At 50.1% G+C, this 22,135-nt stretch overlaps 10 protein-coding genes across 10 annotated transcripts; 4 read left to right on the forward strand and 6 right to left on the reverse strand.

The window, feature by feature from the left end:
• Window positions 1-1,303: 1,303 nt before the first annotated feature.
• K444DRAFT_526629 (glycoside hydrolase family 16 protein) lies at window positions 1,304-2,361 on the forward strand (the record flags this gene model as incomplete). Its single annotated transcript, XM_024874559.1, has 2 exons — window positions 1,304-1,586; window positions 1,643-2,361. 2 exons carry the CDS (start codon window positions 1,304-1,306, stop codon window positions 2,359-2,361), a joined length of 1,002 nt encoding a protein of 333 aa, XP_024738648.1.
• A 638-nt stretch (window positions 2,362-2,999) lies between these two features.
• Window positions 3,000-4,137, reverse strand: K444DRAFT_642671 (uncharacterized protein; the record flags this gene model as incomplete). Its single annotated transcript, XM_024884766.1, has 3 exons — window positions 3,000-3,494; window positions 3,545-3,989; window positions 4,043-4,137. 3 exons carry the CDS (start codon window positions 4,135-4,137, stop codon window positions 3,000-3,002), a joined length of 1,035 nt encoding a protein of 344 aa, XP_024738649.1.
• Window positions 4,138-5,328: 1,191 nt separating this feature from the next.
• Window positions 5,329-6,085, reverse strand: K444DRAFT_611989 (uncharacterized protein). Its single transcript, XM_024880048.1, has 2 exons — window positions 5,797-6,085; window positions 5,329-5,509 (listed from the first exon to the last, which is right to left on the reverse strand). Exons 1-2 carry the CDS (start codon window positions 6,036-6,038, stop codon window positions 5,335-5,337), a joined length of 417 nt encoding a protein of 138 aa, XP_024738650.1. The 5' UTR covers window positions 6,039-6,085; the 3' UTR covers window positions 5,329-5,334.
• A 164-nt stretch (window positions 6,086-6,249) lies between these two features.
• K444DRAFT_611991 (uncharacterized protein) lies at window positions 6,250-7,053 on the reverse strand (the record flags this gene model as incomplete). The annotated part of the gene is made up of 1 exon (XM_024880049.1): window positions 6,250-7,053. A coding segment is annotated over one exon (279 nt), but the record flags the coding sequence as incomplete, so codon positions are not given.
• Window positions 7,054-8,244: 1,191 nt separating this feature from the next.
• Window positions 8,245-9,999, forward strand: K444DRAFT_588000 (uncharacterized protein). Its single transcript, XM_024878040.1, has 3 exons — window positions 8,245-8,337; window positions 8,384-8,432; window positions 8,480-9,999. The coding sequence occupies exons 1-3, from the start codon at window positions 8,276-8,278 to the stop codon at window positions 9,758-9,760; spliced, it is 1,392 nt and encodes a 463-aa protein (XP_024738652.1). The 5' UTR covers window positions 8,245-8,275; the 3' UTR covers window positions 9,761-9,999.
• An 833-nt stretch (window positions 10,000-10,832) lies between these two features.
• On the reverse strand, window positions 10,833-12,192 carry K444DRAFT_526891 (uncharacterized protein; the record flags this gene model as incomplete). The annotated part of the gene is made up of 3 exons (XM_024874586.1): window positions 10,833-11,819; window positions 11,864-11,991; window positions 12,072-12,192. The coding sequence occupies 3 exons, from the start codon at window positions 12,190-12,192 to the stop codon at window positions 10,833-10,835; spliced, it is 1,236 nt and encodes a 411-aa protein (XP_024738653.1).
• Window positions 12,193-12,899: 707 nt separating this feature from the next.
• K444DRAFT_527082 (uncharacterized protein) lies at window positions 12,900-15,546 on the forward strand (the record flags this gene model as incomplete). The annotated part of the gene is made up of 2 exons (XM_024874605.1): window positions 12,900-12,985; window positions 13,032-15,546. 2 exons carry the CDS (start codon window positions 12,900-12,902, stop codon window positions 15,544-15,546), a joined length of 2,601 nt encoding a protein of 866 aa, XP_024738654.1.
• A 2,096-nt stretch (window positions 15,547-17,642) lies between these two features.
• Window positions 17,643-17,995, reverse strand: K444DRAFT_525884 (putative mitochondrial import inner membrane translocase subunit tim10; the record flags this gene model as incomplete). The annotated part of the gene is made up of 2 exons (XM_024874495.1): window positions 17,643-17,835; window positions 17,901-17,995. The coding sequence occupies 2 exons, from the start codon at window positions 17,993-17,995 to the stop codon at window positions 17,643-17,645; spliced, it is 288 nt and encodes a 95-aa protein (XP_024738655.1).
• Window positions 17,996-18,206: 211 nt separating this feature from the next.
• On the forward strand, window positions 18,207-20,299 carry K444DRAFT_588013 (lysyl-tRNA synthetase; the record flags this gene model as incomplete). The annotated part of the gene is made up of 3 exons (XM_024878041.1): window positions 18,207-18,231; window positions 18,418-18,955; window positions 19,002-20,299. Exons 2-3 carry the CDS (start codon window positions 18,424-18,426, stop codon window positions 20,297-20,299), a joined length of 1,830 nt encoding a protein of 609 aa, XP_024738656.1. The 5' UTR covers window positions 18,207-18,231; window positions 18,418-18,423.
• An 85-nt stretch (window positions 20,300-20,384) lies between these two features.
• Window positions 20,385-21,727, reverse strand: K444DRAFT_720201 (uncharacterized protein; the record flags this gene model as incomplete). The annotated part of the gene is made up of 5 exons (XM_024888476.1): window positions 20,385-20,645; window positions 20,709-21,075; window positions 21,149-21,246; window positions 21,325-21,470; window positions 21,540-21,727. The coding sequence occupies 5 exons, from the start codon at window positions 21,725-21,727 to the stop codon at window positions 20,470-20,472; spliced, it is 975 nt and encodes a 324-aa protein (XP_024738657.1). The 3' UTR covers window positions 20,385-20,469.
• Between the last annotated feature and the right edge of the window lie 408 nt (window positions 21,728-22,135).

Raw genomic sequence — 22,135 nt, forward strand, 5'->3', positions numbered from 1 at the left:
ATCTCTACGGAAGAACTCTCGTGCTTCCGACAGGTTCTTGTGGTGGCGAATACGGGTTCCTACGGTAAGTGCATAAACTCCGGGCTTGCCACTGAAGCAATGAATGGATTCGTATGCAGCAACCAGGGCCATCTGCGTGGAACTGGGAGTGCGAGCAGAAGGTTCCAGGCCGCCGGGAGAAGGGAATTCTCTTTAGCTGGGGTTGGGACGCTTTGATCAGCTGGGAATAGGATGTTTGGCCTTTGGCAGCAGAGCTCAGCAGTCCCGTTCTGGAGTCTCGACAGCTCCAAGCACTGCCTTGTCTCAACCTCGCAGGCGTGAAGGTGTGGACGTGGGGATCCTCATCCAAGGCCATCTAAAGAGCCAAGCTGCTGCTTTGAGCATGAGAAGGCCGGCGATCCCCGTCTCCATCCCGTTCCAAGGCCATATCCCCTGCGATGGGTGCTTCCCAATCAAGAGATAGTTGTAACCCATTCGTAACCCATGGGACGGGACAGAAATCTTCAACATGAGTCGAGCACAAACAGACCCTTCCGCAGGCACACCGAAGACCAATGCCGTGGTGACTGGCTATCACCCATGTGAGGGGTACGCCAAGTCTCGCGTGATGGGAGTCGTCGTGGCGACCATCCCATTTCGAGACAACCATCACACCACGAAACCAAAACTAGGAAGTTACACACATATGCTATTCTGGGTCGAGACGTGAAGAAAATTTCCTCTCAGGTCGACCAGCTCAGCCGAACTATATGATTGGCTGTCACGACGGTTTCGATTGATTGTGTGCTACGCGAAAAACAGGGAGCACTTGTTCCGGGGCAGCTCACCAATTCCCGCATCAGCCAACTATCACGACGTATTGACATATGCCATAGTGGATATCTTATGGCTAAATGATCGACAAGACCAAGGTTCAAGTCTACAATTGCTCGATTTGGAACAAATAATGAATTTATTGGCCAATATGACATGTCATTGGACAGTTACATAACCAGTAATTCAACGGAGCAGAACCCTGAAACGTTAAATATAGATGCGGCTGATGAAAGAAAGAAAGAAAGGAAGGAAAAAGAAAAACAGATCAGAACACCACACTCGCCCGGTGTAACGGTGGGCGCAAGACATGTGGCGTTTGCCCCTCGCACGGCAAGTTGTCACTGAATCGAGTGTCAGGAGATGACAATGCCATTCTTTCGCCCTCACCTTTTTTATGCTGTGGGTTTGTGAATTAACTTACCTCCACCGGTCTTTTCCTAAGTCCATTTAGCTGGAGATGGCGTATTTTACAAAAATATGTGCTTTCATGGTGCTTTGTGTTACAATCGTGTTGGGTGACGGTTGCACAATCTTTTCAACCAACGGATCCACGGCGAGTTATTTTGAATACCACCGCTTTTATGACTTCCGCAATATCCAAACTTCCAGGACGGCGCAGAGCACTTACTCTGATGCTTCTCTTTTCCCCGCAAGCAAAATAGTAAATAACGCATCATGGACAGACGATTGGAGTATCAGAGTCCAGTCCAAAGGTGCAGCTAACGACCACGCGTTACCGATGCAATATACTTCCTCGAACGTCAATATTCGTACTCTCACCTCTCCCAACATAACTTCCTGAACTGACAAGCTGACCAGTCTCCAGACAACAGCACCGATGCCTCCCGAGACCCCACGACCTACCTGACCCTGTCAACAAACCGGCAGCAATCCTCCCAACAGGCCGGCGAACTCGACTACAAGCTCACGAACCTCTCCCACGCCTCAGTCCGGGTTCTGGGGCGCGTAAGAGGCGCCCCTGGCGCGGCAGCAGGAATCTTCACCTACTGGAACGACACCACGGAATCCGACATCGAGATCCTGAGCCGCGACCCAGCGACCTCCATACATTATTCGAATCAACCCACAACGACGGATTCAGGAGCGACGGTGCCGGGCTCCACATGGAATGTATCCGTGCCATCTGGCGCAGCCTGGACGAGCTGGAACGTGCATCGACTAGACTGGATCCCGAGGCAGAGCGCGTGGTACGTGAATGGGCTGCAGATGGCGAGCACGGTAGTCAACGTGCCCCGGAGCCCGAGTATGCTTATTCTGAATATGTGGAGTAATGGCGACGCATGGTCGGGGGTTATGGCTGTCGGTGCTGCGGCTGAGTTGCAGATCCAGTGGATTGAGGTGGTGTTTAATGCTTCCTCGGAAGCTTTCACTCCTTCTCCGTCTCCCTCAAAGCCGGTGGTTTGTTCCGTTGATAAAGTTGTTGGAATTCCTGTAGTGTCTGAAGGCGTGGTGTCCGCCTGGGATCACGGAACCCTCATGATGTGGCTGTCTTTATCCTTGACCACCTTTTGGTCGCTTGTCTGACTTACGAAAGGCGGTTCTGTACGAAAAAAATACGATACTTTCATATCAATACTTGGAAGAGGTGGAAGCATAAAGAGGGAGAATCTGATCACGCAACAAAGATGCATATGGGCAATTGCATTATGTTTGGAAGAGTGCAATTGCAGAAATGTTGCTGAGGTGTTTTGAGATCCGAAGCGTCGAGCTAACTAAGCTCCTTGGTTTAGTCAGGGGACCGCCGGAAGATTCGGAAGCTGCTATAGTCAGGGGGGCAAGCGGGGGCCTCAAAGATTGGATATGTTGGGGAGCTTCATTCTGTACTCGAAAAATCGCAGACGCTCAAATGCTCGCTACAGAATTTTGATACGATAAGATTGCATTCAATGCCCTCCTATCCAGGAGCAGACGTGGAGGGACTGTAACTCCTCAAACTCCATCCAACTCTCAAAACGCCGACCTTCCGGGTATGAGAAAGAGAGCCAGCTAGCAGCCTTGATTGTGCCACACTGGCCGAGACATATGATCAAGAGAGAGCTAAAGCCAGAGATCCAAAGAAAAAGTCGTAGTGGTCGTGAGTTTTACTATACAAGTGACATGCCAATCTTGCTGTCCAAATCTTCTCAAGTGCTCCGATATCCATCCTTCCTTTCGCTAGACTCTTAATCGATGGTCATACGGCTCGAGACGGGGCCGTGCTTCATGTCTGGCAGCTCGGTCATATTATCCGTCTTCTCCACATCGCTGTTGACCCTCCTCTTCATGATGTGCGGCTTCAATCCCATCCCGAAATTCGCTGTGCATACGCAGGCGTTGATGATTGTCAGGATGATCAGGACAATCGTGATAGCGGCGAAACTCGTCAAACTCTTTCGGACGGGGATGTAGTTTATTTCATGGCTGGGCTGGTACATTCTGGCCAGCTTGAAGATGAAGTATGCCAGCCCGCAGAAGAAGAGGAAGATGGTGACGACCATTCCGAACTTGTTCTCGCGGCGGGTCCAGAAAGCGGCCATGAAGAGAATGAGCACTGTTACGGGGATGGCGGCGATTGTTAGACCAAATTCTGCTCCTGCTAATCCGGTCACGACTACCAGGAATTGGACTGTGAAGCCGAGGAAAAAGAAGAAATCAAACTTCAGCAGAGCGATGTAAATCTTCATAACTGTCAGCATGCGGGAATGGAATCCGAGATTGTAATACATACCTGGAAAGTCAAATAACGACGCTTCATTCGGAGATCTGCGCTGATGTGCTTGTAAATTGTCCATGCGAACTCGTCGTACAATTTCCAGGCAATAACGGACAGGGCAACGGTGAACAGTGCAATTATACAAGGGCCTGCCACCAGGAACGGCTGGATATCCGTCCAGACACGCGTATCAGGCTTGACGTAGCCGTTTTCCTCCAACTTCTGAATGGCCTTGTTTACCTGATCATATTCAATAGAGGCGTAGATTAACATGCCACAATTGTAACAGCAAAGCCCGAGGACCTGAATTGTGTTCTTGAGTCGCAGGGAGTCGTAGACGAGGACTAATTGGTAAAGGAAACCGAATATGAAGAGAGTGAGGTATACTGGAATTGTCTTCGAAAGGGCAGTGGCTGGTTTATGGGATTCGAGACTCCCTTGGAATTTTGCAAAGATATATCTACAATTAATTGTTAGCAGCATCACCTTGGGACAACCTCTTCAGATACGCACGATTCGCTGGCTAGAACAATCACGGCTTGTAACAGTGCCGCGATCAGGAACGCCCACGTCCATGGCGTATTTGGTCTAGAAATGTTAGATGCCATCTTGACCAACATCTGCGGGTAATAATTACTTGTACATCGTCCTTCCTCGAGGCCCGGCGCCTATGATCGGTGGTGTCAGTCCTTCGCGCGAGTGATATCCTCCAGCGTAGTTTTGATATGGATCTGAATCGCCTCTAATCAACGATGATCTTGATTCATGCCTGTAAGACATCCGTTGGCAGAGATCTGCGCCCCGGATCAGGAGCTGGCGGGAGTTCGTTAGGAGAAGAGGAAGTAAGAGTTGGTGTACGCAACAGTTGGGACCAATACGTTGGGATGATGCCAGTCAAATTGATGAAAAGACTGAGAAGTGTGGTCTTGGGTCGGTGGCCTTGTAGGTTAAACGATCAATGGGGTTGAGTCTGCAACGAGCGTGAAACACCGACCGCCTCCGTGGCGAAGGGTTTGGGGTGTGAGCTGGTGCAAGGCACAGCGAGGAGCGAGATAGGAGAGGAACTTCGAGAAGTCGTCGTAGGTGATGTCGGTGGGGAGGAGATCGAGAAGGAGATGGCGAGAGAAGGTTGAGGAGGAAAGAATGAAGAAGAGGTTGGAATCGGAGTCGAGTGGAGGTCGTGATGGGTTTTTCCACCGCCAGCAGATTATGGGGTCTCACAACACGCCAACGAATGATCGGCCTCTCGCTAAAGCTGAAAATAGCAGACGCTTGGGGTAGGCTGATCTTAGGAATCCAACAACGCAGGAAAGTAAGAATCGTTCGCTTTCAATTGGGGCTGGTTGGTTTATGTGGTCAGACGAGGTCTGGAGGAGGACTGTCCCGTGGGAATGGGCGCCCTTGGGATTACTAAGGTTGAGGTTTATCCAGCATGTGCAGGACTGGAGTGGAGAGCGCCAACGCAGGCGCAGCGCGGAAAGCCTTGAGGCTGAGTCTACGATGTATGCTCGAGACCATTCCGAGATCTCCGCCCAAGAAACTTCTCGCTGCGGGAGAAGGACTGGTTGGACAGTCCTGGAGATGTTTCGAGGTCCTATTTGACGGCAACAATTGTAGTTTCTTGACAGCATCATGGCTCCTCGTATTCTGAAGCTTGCCAAGTCTTGTGAGGCTTCGGTAGCGTTCAGCCCGGTGTGGGCTTTCAGCTCTCGCTCACGTGAACGACGATCATAACAAGAGCAGCCATCCATCGAGATGCGATTCACGTGAAATTGTATCTGTGGATCTGTTTTTTAATAAAAAAATTATACTGTACATTTGACCCGAAATTCTCCTCTCTGCCTCTGCATCTTTCCAAATCGTGCAGATGGGAATATCCCGAGCTTCCCTTGAGTCCTTGACGCGTTGCGATACAGGGGATCAATCACATCGCAGGCAAGGTGTCGGAAATGCGGCTCGAAGCTTGCCATTTTTGACACGGTATGGTACCATCATTTCCACCTCCTTGGCTTCATGCAGTTCTTCGGGATTGTTCCACCAAATCTGTCGGTTCATCTCTTCTCATTATGGAAGGCAAAAGACCAGAAACCAGAATACATGATTATTCGTAGCTTGAGCTACGAGGCATACAGTCTTCAGAACCTCAAAGGGGCAACATTTCCAGCCGTTTCACTTGACGAAGAGCTGCTGTTTGTTCAATTAGGTGCTGGTATTTCGAATCTCTTCTTCATGGCACTGCGCAAGGCAATGCTCACAATGAAAAGTAGGTTCCCAAAGGGAGTGCAATCAAAAATTCCGCCGATGAGGACCCCGAAGGATACTCAACGATTCTCGTCGCCCCGATGTGCAATGGAGGACTTGTATCGCCATTGAGAGCCAAACTTGAGCGGCCCAATGTCAACAAGGCTGAGAAAATGTTAGTAGAGATCATACAAATCTTGGGGTGGAGGGGGCAAAACTTACTAAGTATGAGGAGGAAAAAAGGGTGCGGGAGAAGCCTTGACTTCATAGAAAATTCGGCGGCCCTCGTTTAGCCTGACATTGAATCAAACCGAGCAAACATGTTTGCTTACGTGTTTGCTCGGTTTGCAAAAAAAAAAAAACTCCACGTGATCATGGCCTTGCAGGAAGGCTGAGGTGACCAATGGGAATTCTCGAAAGGCCGACCTCCCCCCTTCATCACAACAATCGATCATCGACTCCCTTTCACTTCTAAATCACTCTTGACTCTCTCTCCAGTCTTCAAGTTGCACTTTCTCTTCAAGTCTACAAGGCATAGATACTGCCTCAACGACCTCCCTTCGAAACTCCGCCATTCCACAGATTGAGTAACAGAGCAGATATTCAAAGCCAATAACACCGATAACATGAAGTATTTCACATCGTGTTGACTATAGTCTACGGAATACTCAGTCCGAAGTCTGCCTGATATTCGCAGTTCAGTGTCACCAAGGCTGGATACTCATTCCCTCATAAATCGCCGCCGCCTTCCCATCCAACAGCTCCTTCGCATACGTGTCAAACGACAAAAGCACCAAGTCAGGATACATTTCGCGAGCATCGAGATATCCCAAGTACTTTGCGTACTCAAGATCATTGTCGCTGTGCATGTACATGCTGTAGCGATATTGCAAGCCCACGATGACCATGGCTTGATTCAGATTGGAGAGGTCGTATCCAAACGACGCTTTGGTGATATGGCAGAGGGCGAGGAGTTGGTCAGGCGCTATTTGGATGGCGAGGAAAAGTCAGTCTTTCGTCATTCATCGTTTGGCCAAGGAGTGGAGGACACGAAAAGGACGTACGTATTTTCTCTCGACCTTCTCTCCCAAAAGTTCTTCCATTTTCCCAAGGAGCTCTTTCTGTGAGAGTAGTTCTCCGTAACAAAAGACGTATCCCTTCACCGTTAAGTTATCGGTTACAGTCTTGGCAACATACGGACCTATGTCACGCAGAGCTGTAAGTGCAGTCTTTATGTTCCCATCCCCCAAGATCGTCGTATTAGGAAGCAGCAGGCCGGCGTATCCACACGCCCAAACAGAGGTGTTGGGAAAGAAGCCTGATACCAATATCCTACGTCAATGATTGTGTATGGGAGTCCGAGTCTGCGGATATGTTGGTGAATTTCTTCTTTCTATTATGTATGGCCGATGAGTATCGGGACACTGTATATCAGAATGAAGTACATACTTGATTACGAATCCGCATGGAACCGCCAGTAGGGCAAACAGTTATCCTAGCACAAGGCACGAATCGTTTGACGCCTGCTTTCTTGGCTGCATCAAGAGCGGGATCTGCACGCGGTGCACTCAAGAAACGCTGGAGGAAATTTCCGCTTGGGAAGAATGGGCACATGCTGAGTCTCACCGACGGTAATCCCTCTCCTTTTTGGGGGGGGGGCTGTTCACACATCCTGTGATCAGAGACGGAGCTAACAAGATCGAATAAACAACAACACAGCAGTAATCCTCGTGCTCATCATCCACATTTTCAACATCGAGTATGAACCCGGCCTTCCATAATGCGGGGGTCTAGCCGATCTCTCGCTTCCGTGCAGCAGGATTTCATGGCAAGCCTCGGACGGAGCGTCGTGAGAAAGGGAGTATAGGAAGCAGTACGGACATGGATGGAGGAGAGTCCCGACGTATAGGGATCTGTTGTCCGAGTTCAAGGACCAGAGCGAGCGGCTGAAAGATCTGAGGGAGTGGTTTGTGGGGATGGGTGATTTGGGGAGCTTGATTACGATGGCGGTGGCGACGTTGTGAATTACTCTCTATGCTTCGATCGAGGGACCTCTGCTATTCAAGAGTTCTTGGTGCTCGGGCCACTAGCTGCATACATTTCCCCGTAGGTGAAGTGATATGTTAGCGAGTCATTCTACATGGAGCAATATTATGCCCATGACTGAGCCTTCTGTCTTGATCCTGTGTGGTTAGGAGTGCGAGGACTTGAAGGGCTGATGAGGATCTTGACTGAATAGTAACGCGGTTATCAGCTGAACCGTTATGTCCATACTTGGCAAGGCTGGCTAGATTTGGCCGCCAGAGCTGCCGAGTAAAAACCGTGTATTTATGTATTGTGTTTGATATGTCTGGTTCGTGGTTGTCCAATGCTGCATGGATCCACACCCCGCTTCCTCGAACGTGGACCCCTGCTCCTTCCACCAGCCCATCGCGTCAACCTCATAGCCGAAATCTAATCGCGACTTGCATCTCCAAAATCTTCCATCTTGTCGCAACCACCAAAATGGATCTCGACACAGATGATGATGTGCTCAGAGCACTTGCAGATGGCAAGCCTATGGACTAGTAGGCTCCGCTTCTCCTCGCGAAATGCAATAGCTAACAGGCTCAGTGAACAATGGCCAAGTCTGCTCACACGACTGATACCCCGATTGGAGAAGGTATATCATTTACTCCTCCACATATCTACTCGGTTGACAGTCTCCAGATCGTACAAAATGACTTCTCCTTCCCAATACCACCAGTTCTCCCCTCACAACCCATCTCCTCCTCACCACCAACGCAAGAAACGACCACCACTGCCTCATCCCAAGATTCAACCAACAAAGAGAACGCCGCCCCTCCCCTCCTCACCCGCTATCCACCACAAATCCAAACGCTCATGACCTCAATAACCTCAACCTTAAATACTCTCTTCACCAAACACCCACCACACACAATCCAGCGCCTCGCCGAGCTCGTCCTCACCCCAAAACAACACTACAAAACCTTGCCCTCCTACCTGCACGCCCTGGACCGCGTAGTCCACGTCACATCAGGCGCACACACCTTCCCCCTTCCTCCCGCAATACCAGATCCCTCTTCTCTAACCATCCTCTCAAACGGTACCTCGTTCACCGCATCGGGAAAAGACCCCCTCTCCATATCATGGGGAAATCCGGCCTCCAACCCCTCTGCCCAATCTTTGGGCTCAGATGAGAGTCTAGGCGGCGCATTACTAACACCAATTACATGGCTGCAAAAGAAGGGCGGGAGCGCAAGCCCGCTCGAAGGCGAAGTGCGCACCGAGTCTACGGAAACAATAGACGGACCCAACGGGCCTGGCGGCGTGGAAACCGTGTCCGTCTCCGTGAATGGAATTTCGTCTACAACATCACCTACGAATACGAGCCCGACTTCGAGTTTGAATGAGTCGGGAGACTTGGCGGCGGCGTTGAGAGCAGAAGGCGGCATTACGCAGGGGGAGTTGCTGAGGCAGGAGCAGAAGGCAGGTGTGGTGCCCGCGGCACAGTTGGCTGGGAAGGGCGATGAGAGCGGGATGGGAGAGGAGGATGAGGTGCCGCATGCGAGGGGCCCGGAGGAGATTGGTATGGAGGATGTGGGCATGCAGGGGGCGAGTGGGAGTGAGAGGATGAGTGGGGTGGGGGCCGGGATGCAGGGGATTGATGTAGAGGCTGCTGTTGGACGACGAATTGAACCCAAGCCAGACTCTTCTTCTGCTTCCTCTGAGCAGAAAGAAGATGGTAAGGTTGAGGAGGAGGAGAAAACAGAGGCACCGACGACCCCGAAGAGGGAAGCTGATGAAGAGCTAGTTAGTGAAGGGAAGAAAGCCAAAGTTGATTCTACAACAGAGGTAGAATCGGAACCTGCTGCGGAAAGCATGGACGTCGATGTCGTGGATGCGGATGGGAAGGCAGAGGATGCAGCCAAGGTCGGGGAAGCAGGAGAGAACAAGGGCGGTGACGCCGTGGATATGAGCTCTGTATGATTCCATATTTGCTGCTACGATATTTGGAAGGAGTCTGGCGCAAGAAGAATGGAGAACTTGATCATGACTACCTAGGGGGGCAATTCAGAGATGAATACATTGAATGTGCATGGCAAATCTAGTCCCTCGTTGATCTTGTGAGCGTCATTGCTGCAATCGCTCTGGTTACGGTGAAGGGATTTGAATACGTGCAGTTTCTCCTGGATATTCATCAATTGGTAGAACACGCTCCACCCCTCCTTCTCCTCCCCGCCTTACATTCTCCAGTCGCAGTTCATTTTGCTCCGTACTGCACTCCATTCCCCTCAAACCCCACTCCTCAGAAAGCTATATCATCGTCGGAATATCTGCCTAAAGTCCCTTCCATTGTACGACATCTGCAGTCTGACTCCAGGTTCGTCTCACTTCTCACATCACGTGATCACTGGCTCCGCGCAGGGAATGCAAACCTGACAGTCAAATCCCTCACTCTCGGCACCGGCTTGGCCCGGCCAAAAAGAGCCAAATCTTTGTTGCATCTCTGCATATTTCTTGGCAGGCATTCATAGCTGGTTCCATTCTTTCTGGTATCAAGGAAGAGGACGCGTGGAGAACCCCTGTCACGTAGACCACGAGGCTTGCCTGAGAAGGATCTATTAGGAGAGGTTTTCGGAGTGGAAGGTACGGGGGATGAGGACAGTGGAGGGCTTGGCGTGGTTCTAGCGTTCAATTATGTGTTCAGTATCGTTTAGTCGATATTCAGCTTGTAAAACCAGCCGTGTTAATATTGCAGTGCCAGAAGCAGGGAACTGATGGCTTGGTTTTCTACCAATAGAGCAAAGGAGGATGAGTCGTGTATTCAATCCGTTTGCGGAAGTACTCGCATCTCTGTATCGTTGAGAAAAAAAACCCATGGAAACCAAGCCCTATCCATATCCGTAGCTCCAGCCCTGCCAAAGCCAAAACAACGCCAGCCATGCAATCTGCCCATTCTGTCCCTTTCCATATCCCTTTACTCCCATCAAAAACCAACGCAAAGCATCCTATCCGTATCCACAGTCTCAAAATCTACGCAGTCAATAGGTACATAACTCTACAAGACCACCTCCCTAGCATCCTTCATCAAACTCTCACTCGGACAATACGGACACTTGAACCTGCCCCCTTTACTCAGTCTCCCGAGGCTCTCCCGCGCAACCACATGTCCGCACGGCATCATCATCGGCGGGTTCGCTTCCGTGGTTTGCTCTTTGCTGACTGGACACACGAAAATGGCGTGGAATATGAAACTCCTCGGTAGGGCGATTTCGACTGGTAACTCGTTCTGGGTTGTCCATTCTGTGCGTTTTTCTTTTTGGATGGTGGCTAGTTTTAGGAGCGTGGGGAGCGCGATTGCTCCGGCTGTGGTGGCGAGGTAGAGGGGACTAGAGGGTGAGAGGCCGAGGAGAGAGCAGAATTCGCGAGTGAAGGAGGTGGCGATTTCGTCCCAAGCTGTTTCTGTGTTGAAAAGTCTATGGTAAGGGGAGTCCTTTAGATTACTGCGGTAGAGAATTGCTGTTGTGAGTTGTTGGCAATCTTTTAGATATCTGACATGTTTATGCCGTGGGAAATTGTTGCGGGCGTATCTTAGGGCGCCAAAGAAACCGTTGTTTTCGTCATCTGGGAGACCGTTTACTGAGGATCCTAAGAAGAGCCATATGTATTGGAGCTTTGAGAGTTCGAACTCGAGATTTGAACCCCGGTTTTCCAGCTCGGTGCTGTTTTGCCGTGCCCATTCGATGGCTGGGTGTAGATTTCGGGATTTCAGTTCGTAGAGGATTTGGTACATGTTTGAAAATTTCTCTTGCAGCTCTTGGGATTTGAGGGTGCTGAGGGAGGTGCTGTCATTATTGGGATTCGGGTTGGGTGTCCCGGGTGTGGGTGAAGGACTTGGTGGGTTGGAGAGAGCTTCGGTGAGGAAGGTTGAGGCGACGGAAAATTGGCCTTCTCGTAATAGGTGCATTGCTATGGCTCGGTTTATGAGTGATGGATGGGAGGCCAGGGCATCGTAGTCGGTGGGGAGAGCTTTGACGGGAAAGTTCTGCTGCCATTAGTATAGATTGAACGAAAGGGTGGTCTCCATACCTTGTCCAGAGCTTTGCTGTATGCATTATGCCCTCTGTGCACCTTCTTGAGATCGTCGTTGACTTTGTCGAAGCCATGCTTCAGCGGATTTTGGAGTTTCGCAAGAGTAAAAGAGGCAGAGTTTGGATCTGGCAGAACTTAGCAATTGTCAAGATAAGACAAACTCCACTCCCCGCCGTCTCGGATTCGCAGGAAATAGGCCACTTACCAGCAACTATGGTCTCTCTCGCTTTCTCAAGCTGCTCAATGATCTTGTCTACATCTTCGATGCTCTGTTTCAAATTCCCATCCTTCTGCAGCTTCGCCAACTCCAGCAGAAGGGGGTCCATGGCTAATTAGCCACCCCGCTCCGGGGGAAGGGCGTTGTTCGATGAGGCGATGCCGGCTTCGCTATCTGCCACTTCGTAAGGGGGAATACATCTAGGGCTGGTCCTTTGTCGAGTCGATCCGGAGATGTATTTCTTTCGTGAATAGTGAGCTGATTCTTGGATGATGTCGTTGTCGGTGAATGTTCGCGTGCTCTTAAAGTGGATCACCGAACATTTGTCTCGGCCCAGCACCAGCACCAGCACCAGCACCAGCACCAGCACACCCCGGAATTGCGGCTTGCGGCTGCGGCCCAATGAAATGACTGTTTCAGTGCTCCGCGCCTTCTGGACCGGGTTGTTCCTTTAACAATCGCTTGGACGTGGAGTATTGGCGTGTCTTCTGCTGAATATCCAGTCGGATCCCAAGCACACTTCTGGCATGTGGCACTCGTCTGGTCCTTGAGCTGTTGCAGAAGATGTGTTTTCACCGCAGATTAGCCACGCCGACGTCACTTCGAAACACCCCGGTCGCCGACCAGCAAGAGGACCCAAGGGCCCAGTGATAGCAGGAACGGTGAACCATGCCCAGTTTTAACTTCCCCGTTGCATATGATCCACAAATGCACAGAGAGGAGGGCCTGACCCTCTCGCGAACCACCTCTCTGCAGAATGCAAGCACCAAGGTCAACGGGAACGCTTCGAAGCCCTCGCTGGCTCCAGCTCCTGCCATGATCTCGAATCCGCAGCAAGCAAAGGACTCCCCGCCGGCACCGCAACGCAGGCACTATGTCTTTGCAGACCCTGTGGCTTTTAGGTGGGTCAGTGCATGGTGTTTTGCATAGCTTCAACTGACTTCTCAGGTATCTCGAGGAGGACTCTGCCACCGTGGTGATCGAACGACGAGGGAAGTTGCAGGGCTACGAGTTATATCTTGTTGAACAATGGGCGTGCTCGAGAGTCCATCCCACCTTTGTTATCACAACCTATACGGGCGATGCGAATCATAATGTTATTGTAGGAGTACTGGGAGTTCCTACAGATGAGGAACAATGGTCGCCGAGGCTACGGGTTTACTTCAAGGCTATTTCCCAATACCATGCCAGACCCAAGGACACACCTCTGGGCATGATCATGGTTACGAATCTCAGCAGCTTCCCCTCTGCCCTAACTGTTATACCGGTGCCAGATGGAGATGTCAGGAAACATCGGGAGGACTTCATTGTCAACGAGGATCTAAAGAGACTTGGTTGTTCGGGGAGATCTGGGATGAGCTTGTCCACACCGGCTGGAGCTACGCAGGCCAAGTTCTTCCAACTATATAAAACCAGTGATCGAATACCTCTATACGGAGCTGTCCTCGAACTTGTCAAACTGTGTCAGGTGGCATTAATGATATTTGGGAAGCTGGAACAGGAGTACGCTGATGGGTGTCTATGCGATGTCACCGAGAAGGCTATAAATGACTGGTGGACAGAAATCGGGTCTGAATACTATAACGTTGAACCTACGGACGGGATACTGGGACCTACCACAGTTGCAGCATTGCTTGGCATGTTGATGGGAGCTCGGAATCGCCTGAATTATTATGGAGCCCCGGTTGCCAAAGATGCTTTCGACGTGTACAGTCTGAAGCGTGGAATTGCCTATTTTCAGAAGTCACAGAAAATACAACGAACTAGAAGGTTGGATAGATACACCTTAGATCGATTACACCGAGTTACTGCAAAAGCTGCAGCAGGTGAGGGATGGGCTGTGCCAAAGGCTGTCAAGTCAACTGTGGCTGAGCTGAGTGGAAAAGGAGGGGAGATGGTAATGGGTATGGTTGGGAGGGACAAAGCTGGGATTGGTGATATTGAGACTCTTGACATTGATCGATTCGTCAGTTTAGTCCACGGCGAAAGGGCGAAATGGCTGTGGTATGGGAAACCGAGGAGAAGTGGAGAGCCATCTGGTAAATCGGATCCCGATTCAGGAAACCTATCTTTTACCAAGGACGAGCAAGGAGGGTATATATGGTCGCATAGCAGGGTTGATTCGAATCCCCCAGACGATGATGTCGAAGTCCGCCGGAAAGAGAAGGAGGTCCACAGTTCAGACGCTGTTTATTCTCAGCGACCCCCTGGATCGGCAACCAGCATGCTAGAAAGCCCAGGCGAAAAGGATCCTCATCTTCGGAAAACGGTGTTCAAAAGTGTGACTGGCAAAATGAGTGATGCGAGGTCAGGATTTGGTCGCATTAAAGACCGCGCTGTTGGTCGTCGTGGTCATGCAAGTAAGCATTCAAAAGATGAAGGCGATGGAGGCTACTTCAGTCCAACCAGTGCAACCAGCGCAATGGTACTTTCTGCTATAGGTCCTGCCAGTCCAACTATTGGTAGAGCCTTCACCTGGAAGAACACCCCCGAAGACTACCAGAACGGCATATTGAAGGGAAAAGAAACGCCCAAGAATTCCAATGCAACGACCTTCCAAGGACCTGAATCATCTCTGGACATGCCTTCGCCAACGATAGAGGAACCTCCGAAAGAGGATGGAGCTGAGACCAAATGGCTGGAGCAAGTAAAGGATATTCGGGAGAGTATCATCATCAACGACCCATCAATAGCTGGATCAGTATATGGGGATGGAGATCTCGATGGTCCCTTACTGGAAGCAGTGCGGGAACCAAACAACTTCCAAATCCTCCTCCACCGACGGCACAGCATCTCAGGAGCCTCCCCAACAACAGAACACCACCGCAACGACGCTTGGTGGCCGCGCCAAATGTCCTTCACAGATGCCGAAGACGCCGTGCTGGGCTGGGAACCCATCGACGCCGTCTCCGACGATGGCTCCGAAAACGACATGTGGGTAGCCCTGCAAAAGCAGAAATGCATCGCCGAAGACTTTCGGCGATTATACGAGAAGATCATTGACCTGCAAGACGAGATCGCGCCATGGGTGTCCAAGAAAGTCGATGACGTGGACGCCCTGGACGAGCAAGCAGCTCGCGACATCGAGACTTTCCAGACACGGTATTACCAACAAACTGAATCGTATCAGGCCGTCAAGCAGAATTCCCAGGATATTCTAGGGGATGAGAGGAGCCATGTTATGGAAGCTATCAAGGATATCGAGGTCCTGGGCGCGAAGTTGGAGTATGAGATTAATGCATTGGTGTCTAAAGTGCAGGATGTCGAGGACGGCACGGCACAGTTTGAGAGGATGGTCGAGGAGCTGGAAGGCCGCGCGGATGAGCTGGAGGTTCAACTTAGTACGGAGAGTTGGATGCATTGGTTGGTTAGGAGCGTTACGGGAATTGGGACGGGGCCGAATATTACAAGACGGGGCAGGGCGATGGAGGAGAGGAGGGGATCGTTGGGAATGGAGGGGTGAGTGGGAGTGGTAAAATTGTTTGAAGCAAGCATTGATTGAGCGGGCGTTTGGGATACCCCTTTAGGCATTTACAGGTTGCATAATAGGAACAGCGTTCGAAGTTTTCAAGTTTTGAAGTGGATAATGAATATTTTTGGCACCGTTCACTTGTCGCGAATCCTTCTTAAGGGTGGTTGTGGCTGACCTTAGTGAGACGTACGAGTGTCCATGCTTTGCACTTTTCTGCGAACCTAAACCATCCACGAGCGAGCCCCGAAAGAATCACATTATTGACTGGCGCCTCAACCCATTCTCGTTACTCATCCATCTCCTCAAATGCCCTAATCTTCGCATCTCTGATCCCGAAAATCTCGCCTCATCAACCTAGGCGTTGTCTTGTTCATTTTTACCCAACAAGCAACACTATGGTCCGCATATCCATCATTCTTGCCAAGGTACAACTATATCAACGGCACCCCAGCATCATCGAGCAAATCAGCCCAAAACCTCGAACCAGACATCGTCATCTTGAAACCCTCTCTCTTGAATACCCTATTGACGACGATATGCACGGAATCTCTCCCACGCCATCCATCCCAATGGCAGATGCCTCACATCTGTATATGCACCTGTTGTTGCCCATCTCGAAGGCCGCCGTGTATTTCTTCCCTGGGATGGGCTCAGTGGCATTTGGAGGAGGAGAAAGATTTTCAATCTGACTGAATCCGTCTTTAAGCTTGAACTCGCCGACATCGTCACGGACTCACGCCTGAGGATGACGGAGTGTGGGGTGGAAAGGTGGTCTTTGTCGTCTGACTCGGAACTGCCGTCTGGATGATCTGGATGATCTGGATCGGCCTGGCTTTGGCTCATCTGGTGGGCTCGGTTCTGTGATGCCCGTCACCTGGGTGGTCTTGTCCGTTAGGAGATAGAAACGGGTCTCCTGCGTAGCACTCGGTTTGAGGTACAGTGCCGTTTGATGTGCTGGACTCATTGCTTGTCGTGGGTGTCTGACGAGGTACCCATGGGATCTTGTCCAGCATTGGAAAGTTTATGAGATCAGTCATGCTGAATGTTCCCAGGCAACTCAACTCTGGTGCTGGGAGACGGAGATCAGTTCGTAGTGATATAAACATTGAGAGTCAAAGGCATAGGTGCATTCTTCTCAAAGACGCCAGATCATGCATGCGATTCATCCCTCTTTGAGAACAGTGACTTTTTATTCTATAGAGCAGGTAGCTAATGTCCTGCGTCAATTGATATGTTCGTCCTTTAATTCCTCGGATTCTTTTAGCACCAATCAATCCAAGTCCGTCATCACCCCAAAGAGAGAAATTTGAACGATACATGCCTTTTAGACATTCATTGAGAATGCAAGAGAAGACCCGTTATTAGATCTGCTCCGAATACTTGTGATACGACTTTTCAAACATAAAAAGAGCTGCGGAAACAGGAAGAAAGCAATCGCGAATACAGCAAATAAAATATAACACAATAATGGAGGCCTCTTCCCTCAACCTCAACAACTTCTTCCTTTCTAAGCAGCTCACATTTCTCAGTTCTTGGGAAAGGGGAAGGGAGAGGTTGTAAACATAATTAATGCAACATCCCATTCACCTCTCAACTCAGCTAAGAAAAATAAGGGAATGATTTTCCACAACAGAAATCAGAATCACACTTGTGACTCTCTCAAAGAGAAAGTCTCGTAGGTACTTTTCTTGAAATAGATGGAGGACTTCTCCCGCTTTCGAACACTTCACCAGGGCCAACTCCTCCCTCGAAGTCCTCACCTTAGCAGCATGCCAGTTCGAGTCATTCAACGACAGACATTTACCTAACCCACCTGCGTATATCACTGGTAGCATTTCAACAATAAAAGTTTCTTGGAGTGGATAACGAACGCCTTTTGTCCCTTATACCCAGTAGTAGTACACAGCCCTGATCGACCCAGGTCCGAGATCCATCATCCGAACACTCATGATCTTGATGTATGCTCTCATACCCATCCGAGAACAGCCAGATCTCCACCAATATACCAGCTCTTCCTCTCAACCAAATACTTAACACATGTGTAGAAGCTCTCCCCATCACTTCCCTCCAACCATTCATCACCCTCCTCACATCCCCCCAAATCCCATCCCACCACCTGCGCCTTTAGCCTGCGCCTCCTGCTGCAACAGTTCCGAGACCTTCATTTGCACGTCGAAGAACTTGGCTGCGCACCGGTCGATGCAGACACCTTCACCCTTGTTGAGCTCGCCTTCACGGTATTCGCGGGGAATGCACTTCTTCATGCATGCTTGTTGGAGTCTACCAATACAAACAGTCAGCAAATGTCTAAAATACAGCTTTGAAGAGGGAGGAAGAGGCCGTACTTGTTGAACATATCGGTCACAAGATCCATCTCTGCTTCTGCGGCTGCGATCTTCTCTGCCGATGAAGGCTGAGGCCGGCCGAATCCTCCAAACATTGACATATTTGCGGTATTTTCTGTAGGATTCGTTTGGGATGGTTGGGGTATCGTATTGGGAGATGAAGTTCAAAAGCTTGATGTTGATGATGTCTTGCTCAAAAATCCAGGAGCTCAAATCGGCTCGGAATTTCGGAGCGGCCGCTAGCGGCGTCCTGGAATTATTTCTTCACCCGAAACACGGACCGACCTCTCTTCCACAGCTTGAGGCTCTTGCTTCAAGTCCAATTGTGTCAGTAAGTGTAGCCCCTTTTTATTTTTCGGTGGAAGGGATAAAATGATGATTTCATTATAACATTAGAACCGTTGCGACTGACAGCTAATCGCTGGCTGATCTCACATCGATCCGTTGTCTGATATTTCCCATTGCATCCTCTGTGTAGTTTGATTTCATGGGAGGTGAACTTGCTAACGGAGACAAGGCCAGGATGAATTCAACAGCAGGCCTTCGATTCCTGCGGCCTTGCCTTCACAATGATCTCTCCCCCGCTCGCAAAGCAGCCTACCTCCGCTTCTTCAGCACCTCGCGCTCCGTCTTAGATCCTAAACCGCACGTCTCGCGCCACAGGATCAAAAACCTCAATGCATTCAGGCATCCTCTCTCTAAGGCACTTGAATTCCGCGGTGAAGTGCAAGAGCGGATAGAGGAATTGCAAACTGCGAGGGCGTTGGAATGGCCAAGGATAAAGAGTGATAAACACGCGATGAGAATTGAGGAGTTTCTGGCCAAATATCACGACTTGCAACGTGGTGAAATGCGGGCGGAAGACTTTGTGATGCTGAGGGGAAGGGTGCGAAGTTTCAGGATCGCTGGCAAGGAACTCGTATTTCTGGATCTCGTGCAGGGTTCCAGGACCGCGCAGGTTGTGCTCAATAGGGCCAGATTAGAGAACTTTGGTGGCGTGGACAGAAGGCGTTTTAGAGAATTTTATCATCTGATTAGGCGGGGTGATATCATCTGTAAGTGATGTATCAGATGTTGTTGCTCTTGTGCTGACGAGTGTAGCGATTTATGGGAGTCCTTATTCCACCAACGCAGGAGAGCTATCCATCAATGCTGCCGAGCTTCCGGAGATTCTTTCGCCATCGCTAGCTAGTCTACCGAAAACACTGGACGATAGAGAGACGAGGATTCGAAATCGTCACGTCGACTTACTTGTTAATTATTCAGTCAAGGACACCATTCGAGCACGGTCTCTCATAATCCAACACCTGAGAGATTTCCTTCTCAAAGATAACTTCCTCGAAGTCCAGACCCCAGTGATTGCCGACAAAGCCGGGGGAGCCATAGCAAAGCCTTTTACAACCGTCGCTACAGAGTTCTCCGAGAAAACCTTGGCACTCAGAATTGCCCCCGAGATCTGGCTCAAGAGACTTATAATAGGGGGTTTGGACCGTGTCTTCGAAATCGGACCAGCATTCCGAAACGAGGGTCTGGATGCGACACATAACCCAGAATTCACAACTTGCGAATTCTACAAGGCCTTCGCCGACCTCGAGGATCTTATCTCCATGACTGAGTCCCTGTTTACTGGTATCGCGGAGCTGCTCACTGAGCTACGTCAGCACACCTTGAAAAGGCTTCCGTTCGTCAACGTAGACCAATTCAAGGCCCCCTTCAAACGAATTGAGTTTATTCCTGCCGTTGAAGCAGGACTTGGGCAGAAACTGCCCGACCTCTCCGCTGAGGACGTCGAAGAGCAATTGATAAATCTTTTCAAAGAGAAGGAATTGCCGCTCCCGTCATCGCCAACTCTCCCTCGACTTCTGGATAAACTCTCCTCGATATATATTGAATCTGACTGCATCGCCCCAACGTTCATAATCCACCACCCTTCCTGCATGGCGCCTCTCTCGAAATCCTTCCTCTGTCACAAAACCAAGCAACTTGTGTCCGCACGGGCAGAACTCTTCGTCGAAAAACGAGAGCTAGCGAATATGTACGAGGAGGAGAACTCACCTTTCTCCCAACGAGAGAAGTTCCTTCAACAAGCAAAATGGAGAGATGATGAAAATAGAGCTGTGGTAGACGAGAGTTATCTCGAAGCTTTAGAATGGGGGCTGCCTCCGACTGGGGGTTGGGGGTGTGGTATTGATAGATTGGTGATGGCGTTTACTGGAGCGAAGAGGATTAGTGACGTGCTCGTTTTTGGCAGCTTGAGGAACGTGGTTAATCTTGGAAGGGAGGGGGCTATTCCTGTTGAGGCCAAACCTGAGTCTGGACCCAACTCACCAACATCCAAGGAGGCGGAGAAGAAGGTTGATGTAGTGGAACGAGAAGAGATCGAAATGTATGCATTTTGATGGAGAACCGCCACTCCCTCTTAAGGAGGCTAGCGTGGATATCGCTGACTAAGGTACAATGGTCCGGTATCTACCTTCCTACAACAGTTGAGGTGTAAGATATGTAGATATATGTTCAAATACCGTACAATATACAGGCCCCCCAGCCTTGGAGTTCTTTGCTCGTTCCTTTACAAGATCGCCAAAGCATTAGGCGGACTGGCAACCCCACCATGGACATTCAGCGGTGCGCTGGTCAGGAAAAAGCTGTATTTGTTCTCCTTCTTGCATACTTCTGCCAACTGCTCTAGATTCCAGAGCTCACCAATAGGAGTGCCCCACATAGCGAGGAAGTGATCATGGAGACCTGCAATCGTCAGCTCCTCTCCGAACCCAAAACACGAACCGGAAATAAAGGGGGGGAACCCACAATAAGGAGCCTTCGGCGGCCACGCCTCAAATGCAATAGCATCCCCGGCAACAGCCGCAAAATGATGATCCCAAAGCCACTCCACACTCTCCCTATTACCCGCCAAACCCACAAACTCATGTCCATCTCTGGCCCCCTTCATTCTCTCCTCATCAGTGGCCTCGTTATACCACTTCACCCACCCGCTCCTGATGATCAGGATATCCGCGGGCTTGAAAACTACGTTCTGTTCTTTGGCGATCGTTTCAATGTCGGAGATACTGATTTCGTGCCGAGTTGTCACGGAGTAGGTGATGTTGTGCTTTTGGGCCCAGGAGGCGTAGTCAATTAGCACAGCGCGTCCGACGATGCCGCCGCGTTTGGTCCACTGGGGAAGTTAGGGTCCAGAGTGGGAATTGTGTATATGGAGGGAGTGTGGGGAGTGTGGAGGTAGGGCCTACGTTGTGGATTCCATTCTTCTCGGCGTGCGCTGGGTCTTCGATTTGTTCGTGCTGGAGGCCATTGTAATAGAGTCCGGTATCTTGGTGGCCCCAGTGTCCTATGGTTTCTCATCAGAAACCCTGACTCGACAAAGGGGGAGGAAAATGGAAGGAGAAGGAAAGGGAAGTGGACATACGGAAACCATCCCATTGAGATCCGGACTGTGTATTGATATGGATCAAATCATCATATGCAACAAATCCTAACGGCTTCAGGTTCTTGAATGCATGGACTGGCTTCTCTCGACCAAACCCTGGTTCATAGACACATTCGAGATTCCAACTGTGCAGTGAGAAATCAGGAAATGTCATTGTCAAGTGTCAAGAAAGGGAATAAGATTAAGCTGCTTACTTCAACGCCACACCCGTTCCCGACTTAATCTCTTTCTGGGCTTCAAGAGTGTTTTCAGGGGTAAGGAGGTTCAGGGAACCACAGTTGTCCCGTTCCCCATTCTGGTCGTAGAGCCCCCATGCTGTGCCGTGGGGCATGCCTTGCACGGCGGCCATGTCTTTATAGGATGGAAGATCTTGTGCACGCATTTTGAACAACTATTCAATTGATATCAAAAGGTGATGGAAAAGTGTGAAAAATGTAAAAGAAACGTGCAGTCCTAAGCAACAACTGCCGCGGGGGACAGATATATTTCAAATCCCACTCAAGAGCAACCCCGCATTGCGGGGTTGACGAACAGTGCCTACCCTTTAGTTCTTGTTCTATTGGATAATTGGTGGTTATTGGCATGCACTTTGGAACTGTAGTTTAGAAACGGTGCCGTCAATAGCTTGATGGATACCTTACTAGTGGCTAGCTCATCATGTTCCTGGGCAGCTCTACAACTTCTGCCGAGGCAGTGGCATTCTTCCTCTTCTCCGGCCAGATTATTGTATTAAATAATTTAATTAATTATAATTATCGGCCGGTAATTGAATTAAATTAAGTCGAAGTAT

This window comes from Hyaloscypha bicolor (genome assembly GCF_002865645.1).
Source record: "Hyaloscypha bicolor E unplaced genomic scaffold K444scaffold_56, whole genome shotgun sequence".
NCBI lineage: Eukaryota > Fungi > Ascomycota > Leotiomycetes > Helotiales > Hyaloscyphaceae > Hyaloscypha > Hyaloscypha bicolor.